Source organism: Rhopilema esculentum, chromosome 12, assembly GCF_057945365.1.
Source record: "Rhopilema esculentum isolate cy_ngs chromosome 12, ASM5794536v1, whole genome shotgun sequence".
In the NCBI taxonomy this organism is placed as follows: Eukaryota; Metazoa; Cnidaria; class Scyphozoa; order Rhizostomeae; family Rhizostomatidae; genus Rhopilema; species Rhopilema esculentum.
The window spans coordinates 6,991,642-7,004,809 of NC_142826.1; the positions used below are offsets into that span (position 1 = coordinate 6,991,642).

A 13,168-nucleotide genomic window follows, 5' to 3' on the forward strand; every position below is an offset into this window, starting at 1 on the left:
TGGGTAATGGGGTAGGTTGGCCCAATATTTTTGCAAGCTTAAGACTGGGCGCAAAGAGTGTCTTTTGGAGCCAAAGTTCAGCCTAAAGTAAAACATTTTCAGTGTTGAAAATTGCCTTTTTGTATTATGTTTATGCATTATACATTTTGTGTTAACGTTATTGAACTCAAGCTCATTATTATGTATTTTCTATGCAGTTCTAACAATTTTGTCAAGCCAACACTATACGATTCAGACCGTATCAGAAGAAACCTTTCGAATGCTGTCATTTGTAAGTAAAACTTTTTAGTATTTTGTTATGTGCTATCAATTACAGTGAGTATAATTGAAGAATTTAGCAACAACTGATGCATTTAAGCATGGTGCAAAAAAACGTTTCATGTATGAATAGCTATCATTTTTTCTATTGTTGTAACTTTACTGTTTTTCTTGCAAGTGCTTCTTTTCGTTTGTCACACTCGACAAAGTTATAGTTTAAATACCTTATTGTGACAGATTAAATATCGAATATTCTTTCGAACCGTTTTGGAAAATGTTGATTACCAGTCTAAATTTTTCGTTATTTGGTCCGGATTTCAGTTTTTTATATTAGAAATTAATAACAAAGTAAAAAAAAAAATTTTGGTTTCAGTTGATGCCGTTGGAGTCGCGCGAGGATGACCCCGAGCTTCAGGATTATTGTAAATTCGTGAGTTATTTGTTCTTTTATTCTTTAGTTTTTGGTTGTTGTTTGAAGCGAAACACTTTAATTCGATTCACTTTTAACTTTCTTTTCAATACTGTAGATGTTTTGTGCCTTATCTAAGTTAATTCATTAGTCACAAAGCCTTCACTCGATGCAGAAGATTTCCTTGGGGTGCCTTGAGGTCTACTGTTTGTCTGTAATGTCAGCTATTGGCCTGCTTATTATCGTTGCCGACATACATGCCTTGCATAGGGGATTTTTGGCATAGGGGTCTCGGAAAACAAGAAAATTTCGTTGGCTAGCTCCGCTAATTCTGCGATCGTCCATTGCGCTTTTTGTATACAGGCGTATTTTGTATATTCTACCGTATCAGGTTCATCAAACGTGAAAGGAATTGTCTATTGAATGTTTTACTAAAAGGTTTTGAATGACTCATGTCCCAAATCGTACGCAAGGACTCTATGCTGCTGATACGGATGTAGATATCAAGGTTTTGAAAGGAGTCGGGAGTGGAGTAGTCCATGTGATCCTAAAAAATAAAATATGAAAATTGGGACACCTCATAATGAACAACAAAGACTGATCGGTCCCGCCCATGTCACTCAACATAGCGCACCCACTCACTGCTTTGAGTAGAAACAAAATTGATGCTCCTTTCCACTAGTTAGAGCTAGAATTTTGGGCACTGAGAATTTCCAAACCTTAATGTTGAAGGAAGTCAATGTCTTAATTTTGTAACCGAAATGATATCATGGGGTTAAAATTTGTTTTCTCGAAAGTTGGCAAAGGCAACAGAAGCCTAAGAAGTAACAAAGAAGGCTGAAAATCTGCCTTTAAGAGTTACCCTGTTGGAACTTTCACGAAAATATTCAGGCAGTTGTCATTACAGCGATTCAAGTTACACGGTAGTAGCTAGGAGAAGTGTTTTACGCGAAAGAGTATCATCTGTGAAGATTCCATCCATACGTCTTGTTTTGGTGAAATATTCTCTGATTGTTTCGTTGTTTGCCCCTGGAGTGTTCTTCTACCTAAATATTTATTCATAAAGGGACAATACTTTTCGACAAAGTTTTTATATGCTGAGCTGTCTCCGGTTAATCTTTAACTTTTTGAAATTCTTTGCACAAAGAGATTAAAGGCAATATTTGGTATGCAACGCACTAGCCCATCTGAGCTTTTCTCGTAATGTCAGTCAATATATTACACTCCTGTGATGAATTATTGCAAATCATTTTTTTGAAAAACAATGGGACTCGGAGTTACAACTTATAACAGTACTTTTGTATATAGCAAAGCGTGCGAATTTCCAGGAGCAATCTATGACAGACCGGTAAACAGTAAATTTATTGTATAACAAAGAGATTTTGTATTGTAATGATTTATTGTAGCATATGAAAGTTGCAGGCATAGCTGGTTGGATGTATTTTTGATAAAATTTGAATGTCTTTTATTTCAGGTTTTAAGCAAATTGCCAGGACAACAACTGAAGGACCAGCTCATACCTGTCGCCATCTCGATGTTAACTCGGGTAAGATTCATATTCTAGTATGAATGCTAATATTTATGACTTTGTTTGTGAAATATTTTGAAGCCAAGACGTTTTGAAATTCAACTGATATCCTTAAGGATATAAATAGGATATTTTGATATATAAGTACCACTTTTGGCATCGCGTGTTCCATTTAGCACTGACCAAAGTGCTTGACTGTCGCTTGAGTTTGGAAAAGAAAGAAGGGGGGGGGGGGGTGGAAGGAGTCGGAAGTCGGTACCCTTCATTCGAATACGTATGGCATAGTAAGCGTTTCTTGTTCTTAAGGAGACCAATTATCGTGTTTATAAAACCAGAAGCCTGACTCGGTTATTCATTATTGTTTTCAGCGTTATGCTGATGTAGAAGTTTATTTTTCTGTACGAAGATGTTATCGTTTTCAGACATTGCTTTATTGATTTAGCTTCCTTGATCTTCTTTAACAAAGATAGCCTCGATTCAGATATTTCTGGATAAAAGAAAATATTTCTCTTCTAGGTGTATCTGCATCGTTCATGGAATGCCCGGCGTTTAGTTTTACGTTACTTGCAAGTCAGTAATTTTTGTGATTGGTGAAAGTTTCTTATCTTTATATATTTACTTGGTTACTTGCACAGTTGAGAGTTGCTGTTGTTAATTCAATTGTCTAATATCATGTTTTCTAGCGCATTTTATGGATTTCAGTTTTGAAATTAATTCGTTATTTTGAAAAATTTGATTTCGTTAGTGGCAGCTCGTATATTTTATCAATAGCTCACGGATAAAAATCTTTTTTATAACATTTCCTTTTTTTGTTACCGAATATTTTTCATAACTCAGGGTTGGACTCTTTGCTGCCTGCTTTGAATTTTGTTAGAAAAAGGCGCTCTTGAGATTACATTGTTTCCAAAGATTTTCGTGAGTTTCGGTTTTATTCTTCACATTTGAACCATGTGGTAATGTTCTTTTCTTCTTTTAACCTAGGTTATGATTTTCCACAACCTGTTTACCCTTAAAGCGAATAAATACAAGAATGACCTGTGTCATCTTGTACTGCGTGCGATAGAGGATGAACAGTTGGAAGTGAGGCTAGAGGCATCCAAGACTCTCAGCGGACTTGTTCATTATGGTTATTTTGTTGTCGATGATTCCCTGCGCCAGAGATTCTCGCAGATGGCAAAGACGAGACTGGCGAAACGAAAACGAGGAGAGGTTACTAGCCAAGTCGATGCAAACCCAAACGGGTATGCCCTGCGTCAAAGACATTCAGGTGTTCTTGGTATGTCAGCATGCATCCTAGCATTTCCATACGAAGTGCCAGAGTGGATGCCTCAAATGCTTTTGGAAGTTGGGGAGCATCTGCATGAAGGAAATTACATACAGGTATGAAATAAGTACGGAGTTGCTTAAATTGTTTATGCTGTTTTTAAATTTTTTTACCATTTCACTAACTAGCACCGATATATCTATTTCTGCAGTGTGAACCTTTCATTACATACCTCTTCATATGCCGCGATTAGTCGCAAACTTTCAATCATCAGTTTTTCATGACCGATTGTACTTTCCATTCACAAAGGAAGGCCATGGGCTTCTTCAAGTTGAATTCCAGTTTTGCACAAACACTGTCTACGCCATTACAGTTTAATCATTAACGTTGTAAATTGGGGTTGTGTTGAGCTGTCATTGGTCAAGCCGAGTTTTCGTTATCAAATCCAGTCGTTATGATATGCTTTGAAATTTTTTGTTTACAGTATTAATGGTTTTTGCTAGATCATTATTACTCATACAATATGCTGTTCATTTTAGGCAACGGTGAAGAAAACACTTTCGGACTTTAGAAGAACTCACCATGATAATTGGCAGGAACACAAACAAAAATTCAAGGACGATCAACTGGCTGTTCTAACAGACTTGCTTGTTTCGCCTAATTACTATGCATGACCGTGCTTGCTATTGAAGAGATCGACAAAGCTAGATACTTTTTCAAAGATCTCATTTCTTCGCGTAAATAATCCTTTAAAACCAATACATTATTAAGTTTCGATTAAGATTTTATAATAAGCCTGTAATCATGATTCTTGATCGAATGTTTTTCACGCTGATACATCTTGTTATTCATGCTTTTTATCTTGTCACTTGAATTGCTAAATGTTTATTTTTTGTTGGTGGTATATCTCTGCAATGAGTAGAGCAATATGTTGATTTTATTTGGAATATGACGGAACCTATAAACATAACTCTTATGAAATATAATTTGCTAAACCTTGTTATTCTGCTGATAACCGCATCTGCCAAACTGGAAACTGTAAAAAGTTTTCATGGTTGGGAACGAGTGAGCATCCATATATCAGTTGTTTTTGAAATCCTTAGATAGTGTCACTAAGGAATTCTTAGGTAAACACTGAGATGACTGCATAATCAAATGAGAGATCTACAGAGGACTACAGGGACCGAAGAAGCAAGTGGCTGAGTGGCTTACCTTCTCCCCCGAAAATAATCTCAGATAGCCACATTGCTCTTCCTTGTTAACATTTCATATCCCCTAAAGCATCTGCGTTCCGCCCTCCCAATTCGTAATTTGCTCCTCCGAACCCCTCTATGACTATGCAGTAAATGTACGCATCATTGATGAATAAAATTGAAAAAGCTAAGAACAATACCACAGACAGTTTCATTCATCTTCTGTTACACACCCTAGAACCCCAGATCTTTTGCATGGCTTGATGTCATCTTTCGTAAAGATTCAAAGTAGAATTTCGCTCCAAAAGCGTTTAGCTAAATTGTCCTTAAGAACTTTGCCACAATTTCTTATCAACGTCGGTAATTTTTTAAAGTTTAAAATAAAGATTGGATAGCTTACTTTTCAATAAAAGGACAAGCTTAACGAGAAAACCGGGGGTCAATTTGCCCAAAAATTGGGACATAACAATATGCCCAGCCTATGATAAAAATGTGGAGAAATAATGTCTTTTTGAAAGTTGCCTCATGTTAGCAAAACAGAGTAAATTTAATCAACTAGCAAACAGTGCTACTGAAAATGTTTTGCAAGTGGCCTTAGAGACAATTTATTGTACGTAATTGTGAAATCTTGAAATGTTGCAAGAAGAAAGGTATTATGAACAGCAGATTCTCAAGTTAGCAAAAATGGATCATCTGGTCTCGGAAAAAATAATTTGGTTGTAGAAAAAAGGCCTATTTGAAATGGTCAGAACCTCATGTCATCCAGTGGTGTAGTCATAAATTTTTAAGAAATATAACGCAAAAGTTGAAAAACAAAACAGCGTTTCGTTAGTTCTTTTTAGAAAATATATCTTATTTTGTGCTTTTTAATACATCTCTGCATTGATAATTGAACTGTCTGCGCTATTCTTCATGCATCTCATCCTAGTGATGTATGCGATGTTCTACAATTCATTTTTTCATCTCTTTTCAGTTCTTTCGTATCTTCATTGTCCGCTTGCTTGAGTTTTCTACAACGTCAAAATCTTTATTTTATGAACTTTGATTTCATTGGTCCACTTGTTCAGGCATGTGATGTTAAGCATGGCTCTTTCCCATGCTTCTCTCTGCCACTGCAAATATATATCAGTCTCCGTGTTTTAACATCAATGTTATTGTTAGTAGTATGACTCCATCCATCAAATTTCAATGATTTTTCCTAATGACATCAACATATTGCCCAAATCTTTGCCAACATGCAGCAATAAAAAATGTTTAAAATGCCATTACGATGTCTTCATGTGACTTTCTTAACTTTCATACTCATTCGAACCTTGGTTGAGAGAAGTATTGATAGCCTAACCAATATATTCTCTATATATTTGGTGTTTGTTGTAAAATCTAGTATGATACTGATTTTTAAGAAGGATATCGCCATTGTTTACTTGGGTAGGTAGACACTGCAGCTCAAAAAGGTTAGGAAGCTTAACATCTTTATTCCGCGTTACCCCTATTGATTTATATAGGCCTGACGATTCTGACGATTCGCTCTGACGATTCGCACGCAAACTACCCTCCAGTTTTCCTTTAATAACTTTTGACTAACTACATCTGTAGAACTGATTTAATTTTTAAACATCACAAATACTATAGTTTTACTGTTTTTTCATATTTTCATAATTAAATAAAAATTCCGGTTAATATGAAAGTCTCCGAAACTTAGACAAAAATGTGGAATTTGTGAAAACAGCCCACCGGTTTTCCTTTAATAACTTTTTGCAGAAAAATGGTAAAAATACCATTTAAAGTTGAATCGATAGAGCAAAGTTTGCGACACTGTTTTTTTACAGTTTGCAAGAAGTTAAACCTGTTTCAAGAACATTTTCAGCCCCCTGAATGTTGGCAAAAACGAAATTTTCCCAAAACCGCTCTTCAGTTTTCCTTTAATAACTTTTTTAAATCTCAGGGTTTTGGCCCAAACAGCGGTTAATTCTCTTCCTCGATACCTCCTACACTGTTTTTTCATAGTCTGCACTTGGGTTTTGCACTTTGTTATGATTTTGTTTTGCGTCCAAAGTAGGGGAATTTTTCGAAAGTGCAAAATCCGCCTCTAACCATGATGTAAACTTGAGTTTATAAGTCGTGCCAGGAGCTACCCCCTGAGACAGTTTTCATTTCCAGTTGTTCAGTATTCATCAAAATATTTGTTTAATTCTGTTTTTAAAGAAAATTATACGTTTTATTTGACTTCCGAGGTCTAGGAAAATGATATTCTTTTCCTGTCACAATATTCAAAACCACTCGGCCTATCAACTGCTGTCAAATTTTTTCAGATTTTTTTCTGTAATTTTAACCTTTCCAGTCTTGTAAATGATGCCCTTACCTAAAGTTTGTTGCCTTGGTTGTAAATGATGCCCTTACCTAAAGTTTGTTGCCTTGGTTGTCCAAAATGGACGCTTAGCGATTCGAAAACAGTGGCTTGAAAAGAGCGAAAATCTCACTACCCTGCTCAAAAGTCTCGCTACTCGGCTCAAAAGAGTCGATTTATTTATTGAGGGGAGAGCCATGACACAGAATGCGCTCTGACGATTCGCAACCCTCCTATGACGATTCGAGCAAAACAGCCCTCTGGTTTTCCTTTAATAACTTTTCGCAGAAAAATGTTATAAATACTATTTAAAGTTTAATCGATAGAACATAGCTTGCTACACTGTTTTTTCATAGTTTGCAAGAGGTTAAAGTTGATTCAAGTACATTTTCAGCCCCCCGAATGATGGCAAAATCTCAATTTTCCCAAAACCGCTCTTCAGTTTTCCTTTAATAACTTTTTCAAATCTCAGGTTTTTTGCCGAAACAGTCGTTTATTTATTTTTTCGATACCTGCTACACTGTTTTTTTATAGTCTGCAGTCGGTTTTTGCACTTAGTTGTGTTTTTATTTTGCGTTGAAAGTAGGGGAATTTTTTGAAAGTGCGAACTCCGCCTCTAACCATGATGTAGACTTGAGTTTATAAGTCGTGCAAGGCATCACCCCCAGAGTCGGTTTTAATGCTGAGTGGTTGAATATTCATCAAAACATTGGTTTATTTCTGTTTTTCAAAAAAAATCTACGTTTTATTTGACTTGCAAAGACTAGGAAAATGAGATACTTTCCCTGTCACCCAGTTTAAAACCACTCGGCACATCAACTGCCGTCAAATGTTTTTGAAATTGTTTCGGAAACTTTTACTCATCCAGTCTTGTAAATGATGCCATTACCTAAAGTTTTATTGCTTTGGTTGTCCAAAATGGTCGCGAAACGATTCCAAAACAATCGCTTGAAAACAGTAAAAGTCTCACTACCCGGCTCAAAAGAGACGATTTCTTGATTGAGGGGAGGCCCTTGTGCTCTGACGATTCGCAACACTTCCTCTGACGATTCGAGCAAAACAGCCCTCCGGTTTTCCTTTAATAACTTTTCGCAGAAAAATGTTATAAATACTATTTAAAGTTTAATCGATAGAACATAGCTTGCTACACTGTTTTTTCATAGTTTGCAAGAGGTTAAAGTTGATTCAAGTACATTTTCAGCCCCCCGAATGATGGCAAAATCTCAATTTTCCCAAAACCGCTCTTCAGTTTTCCTTTAATAACTTTTTCAAATCTCGGGTTTTTTGCCGAAACAGACGTTTATTTATTTTTTCGATACCTGCTACACTGTTTTTTTATAGTCTGCAGTCGGTTTACGCACTTTGTTTTGTTTTTATTTTACGTCGAAAGTAGAGGGATCTTTTGAAAGTGCAAACTCCGCCTCAAATCACGATGTAGACTTTAGTTTATAAGTCGTGCCAGGCGCTATCCCCTGAGCTGTTTTTCATCTCCAATTGTTGAATATTCATCAAAATATTTGTTTAATTCTGTTTTTAAAGAAAATTATACGTTTTATTTGACTTCCGAGGTCTAGGAAAATGAGATTCTTTTCCTGTCAAACTTGTTTAAAACCACTCGGCACACCAACTGCCGTCAAATTTTTTCTGACTTTTTTCTGAATTTGTTAACTATTCAGACTTGTAAATGATGCCATTACCTAAAGTTTTATTGCTTTGGTTGTCCAAATAGAACGGCCAACGATTCCAAAACGGTCGCTTGAAAACAGCAAAAATCACCCTACTCGGCTCAAAAGAGTCGACTTATTCATTGAGGGGAGAGCCATGACACAGAATGCGCTCTGACGATTCGCAACCCTCCTCTGACGATTCGAGCAAAACAGCCCTCCGGTTTTCCTTTAATAACTTTTCGCAGAAAAATTGTAAAAATACCATTTATTGTTAAATCGATTGAGAATGGTCTGTTACACTGTTTTTTTATAGTTTGGAAGAGGTTAAAAGTGTTTCAAGAACATTTGCAGCCCACCGAATGTTGGGAAATTCTCGAATCTCCCAAAACCGCTCTTCAGTTTTCCTTTAATAACTTTTTGCAGAAAAATGGTGAAAATACCATTTGAAGTTGAATCAATTAAGAATGGTCTGCTACACTGTTTTTTTATAGTTTGGAAGAGGTTAAAAGTGTTTCAAGAACATTTGCAGCCCACCGAATGTTGGGAAATTCTCGAATTTCCCAAAACCGCTCTTCAGTTTTCCTTTAATAACTTTTTGCAGAAAAATGGTGAAAATACCATTTGAAGTTGAATCAATTAAGAATGGTCTGCTACACTGTTTTTTTATAGTTTGGAAGAGGTTAAAAGTGTTTCAAGAACATTTGCAGCCCACCGAATGTTGGGAAATTCTCGAACTTCCCAAAACCGCGCCTCAGTTTTCCTTTAATAACTTTTCGCAGAAAAATGGTGAAAATACCATTCAAAGTTGAATCAATTAAGAATGGTCTGCTACACTGTTTTTTCATAGTCTGCAGTCGGTTTTTGCACTTCGTTGTGTTTTTATTTTACAAGGAAATTGGGGGATTTTTTCCAAAGTGCAACACCGCCTCAAACCTTAATGAAGATTATCATTTGATTCGAAAGTCGTGCCAAGTGCCACCCCTGCTTCGTCTTTAATTTCCTATTGTTTTCCATTCATCTGGAAACTTGGTTCAATTCTTCAAACTCCGGCTCAGGGGGTGACAGCTTCGTAGTGGTTTGAGGCGGTGTTGCACTTTGGAAAAAATCCCCCAATTTCCTTGTAAAATAAAAACACAACGAAGTGCAAAAACCGACTGCAGACTATGAAAAAACAGTGTAGCAGACCATTCTTAATTGATTCAACTTTGAATGGTATTTTCACCATTTTTCTGCGAAAAGTTATTAAAGGAAAACTGAGGCGCGGTTTTGGGAAGTTCGAGAATTTCCCAACATTCGGTGGGCTGCAAATGTTCTTGAAACACTTTTAACCTCTTCCAAACTATAAAAAAACAGTGTAGCAGACCATTCTTAATTGATTCAACTTCAAATGGTATTTTCACCATTTTTCTGCAAAAAGTTATTAAAGGAAAACTGAAGAGCGGTTTTGGGAAATTCGAGAATTTCCCAACATTCGGTGGGCTGCAAATGTTCTTGAAACACTTTTAACCTCTTCCAAACTATAAAAAAACAGTGTAGCAGACCATTCTTAATTGATTCAACTTCAAATGGTATTTTCACCATTTTTCTGCAAAAAGTTATTAAAGGAAAACTGAAGAGCGGTTTTGGGAGATTCGAGAATTTCCCAACATTCGGTGGGCTGCAAATGTTCTTGAAACACTTTTAACCTCTTCCAAACTATAAAAAAACAGTGTAACAGACCATTCTCAATCGATTTAACAATAAATGGTATTTTTACAATTTTTCTGCGAAAAGTTATTAAAGGAAAACCGGAGGGCTGTTTTGCTCGAATCGTCAGAGGAGGGTTGCGAATCGTCAGAGCGCATTCTGTGTCATGGCTCTCCCCTCAATGAATAAGTCGACTCTTTTGAGCCGAGTAGGGTGATTTTTGCTGTTTTCAAGCGACCGTTTTGGAATCGTTGGCCGTTCTATTTGGACAACCAAAGCAATAAAACTTTAGGTAATGGCATCATTTACAAGTCTGAATAGTTAACAAATTCAGAAAAAAGTCAGAAAAAATTTGACGGCAGTTGGTGTGCCGAGTGGTTTTAAACAAGTTTGACAGGAAAAGAATCTCATTTTCCTAGACCTCGGAAGTCAAATAAAACGTATAATTTTCTTTAAAAACAGAATTAAACAAATATTTTGATGAATATTCAACAATTGGAGATGAAAAACAGCTCAGGGGATAGCGCCTGGCACGACTTATAAACTAAAGTCTACATCGTGATTTGAGGCGGAGTTTGCACTTTCAAAAGATCCCTCTACTTTCGACGTAAAATAAAAACAAAACAAAGTGCGTAAACCGACTGCAGACTATAAAAAAACAGTGTAGCAGGTATCGAAAAAATAAATAAACGTCTGTTTCGGCAAAAAACCCGAGATTTGAAAAAGTTATTAAAGGAAAACTGAAGAGCGGTTTTGGGAAAATTGAGATTTTGCCATCATTCGGGGGGCTGAAAATGTACTTGAATCAACTTTAACCTCTTGCAAACTATGAAAAAACAGTGTAGCAAGCTATGTTCTATCGATTAAACTTTAAATAGTATTTATAACATTTTTCTGCGAAAAGTTATTAAAGGAAAACCGGAGGGCTGTTTTGCTCGAATCGTCAGAGGAAGTGTTGCGAATCGTCAGAGCACAAGGGCCTCCCCTCAATCAAGAAATCGTCTCTTTTGAGCCGGGTAGTGAGACTTTTACTGTTTTCAAGCGATTGTTTTGGAATCGTTTCGCGACCATTTTGGACAACCAAAGCAATAAAACTTTAGGTAATGGCATCATTTACAAGACTGGATGAGTAAAAGTTTCCGAAACAATTTCAAAAACATTTGACGGCAGTTGATGTGCCGAGTGGTTTTAAACTGGGTGACAGGGAAAGTATCTCATTTTCCTAGTCTTTGCAAGTCAAATAAAACGTAGATTTTTTTTGAAAAACAGAAATAAACCAATGTTTTGATGAATATTCAACCACTCAGCATTAAAACCGACTCTGGGGGTGATGCCTTGCACGACTTATAAACTCAAGTCTACATCATGGTTAGAGGCGGAGTTCGCACTTTCAAAAAATTCCCCTACTTTCAACGCAAAATAAAAACACAACTAAGTGCAAAAACCGACTGCAGACTATAAAAAAACAGTGTAGCAGGTATCGAAAAAATAAATAAACGACTGTTTCGGCAAAAAACCTGAGATTTGAAAAAGTTATTAAAGGAAAACTGAAGAGCGGTTTTGGGAAAATTGAGATTTTGCCATCATTCGGGGGGCTGAAAATGTACTTGAATCAACTTTAACCTCTTGCAAACTATGAAAAAACAGTGTAGCAAGCTATGTTCTATCGATTAAACTTTAAATAGTATTTATAACATTTTTCTGCGAAAAGTTATTAAAGGAAAACCAGAGGGCTGTTTTGCTCGAATCGTCATAGGAGGGTTGCGAATCGTCAGAGCGCATTCTGTGTCATGGCTCTCCCCTCAATAAATAAATCGACTCTTTTGAGCCGAGTAGCGAGACTTTTGAGCAGGGTAGTGAGATTTTCGCTCTTTTCAAGCCACTGTTTTCGAATCGCTAAGCGTCCATTTTGGACAACCAAGGCAACAAACTTTAGGTAAGGGCATCATTTACAACCAAGGCAACAAACTTTAGGTAAGGGCATCATTTACAAGACTGGAAAGGTTAAAATTACAGAAAAAAATCTGAAAAAATTTGACAGCAGTTGATAGGCCGAGTGGTTTTGAATATTGTGACAGGAAAAGAATATCATTTTCCTAGACCTCGGAAGTCAAATAAAACGTATAATTTTCTTTAAAAACAGAATTAAACAAATATTTTGATGAATACTGAACAACTGGAAATGAAAACTGTCTCAGGGGGTAGCTCCTGGCACGACTTATAAACTCAAGTTTACATCATGGTTAGAGGCGGATTTTGCACTTTCGAAAAATTCCCCTACTTTGGACGCAAAACAAAATCATAACAAAGTGCAAAACCCAAGTGCAGACTATGAAAAAACAGTGTAGGAGGTATCGAGGAAGAGAATTAACCGCTGTTTGGGCCAAAACCCTGAGATTTAAAAAAGTTATTAAAGGAAAACTGAAGAGCGGTTTTGGGAAAATTTCGTTTTTGCCAACATTCAGGGGGCTGAAAATGTTCTTGAAACAGGTTTAACTTCTTGCAAACTGTAAAAAAACAGTGTCGCAAACTTTGCTCTATCGATTCAACTTTAAATGGTATTTTTACCATTTTTCTGCAAAAAGTTATTAAAGGAAAACCGGTGGGCTGTTTTCACAAATTCCACATTTTTGTCTAAGTTTCGGAGACTTTCATATTAACCGGAATTTTTATTTAATTATGAAAATATGAAAAAACAGTAAAACTATAGTATTTGTGATGTTTAAAAATTAAATCAGTTCTACAGATGTAGTTAGTCAAAAGTTATTAAAGGAAAACTGGAGGGTAGTTTGCGTGCGAATCGTCAGAGCGAATCG

General features: G+C 36.3%; 1 protein-coding gene across 1 annotated transcript in view; it reads left to right on the forward strand.

Moving 5' to 3' along the window:
• LOC135681200 (proteasome activator complex subunit 4) overlaps positions 1 to 4,294 on the forward strand; it is a 50,858-nt gene extending 46,564 nt beyond the window's left edge. The window contains exons 44-49 of the mRNA XM_065195526.2: positions 198 to 271; positions 632 to 688; positions 2,142 to 2,213; positions 2,712 to 2,765; positions 3,177 to 3,575; positions 3,999 to 4,294. Of these exons, the coding sequence (XP_065051598.2) occupies positions 198 to 271; positions 632 to 688; positions 2,142 to 2,213; positions 2,712 to 2,765; positions 3,177 to 3,575; positions 3,999 to 4,133 (791 nt within the window). The 3' untranslated portion in view covers positions 4,134 to 4,294. The remainder of the gene's footprint in view (positions 1 to 197; positions 272 to 631; positions 689 to 2,141; positions 2,214 to 2,711; positions 2,766 to 3,176; positions 3,576 to 3,998) is intronic.
• Positions 4,295 to 13,168: the final 8,874 nt, after the last annotated feature.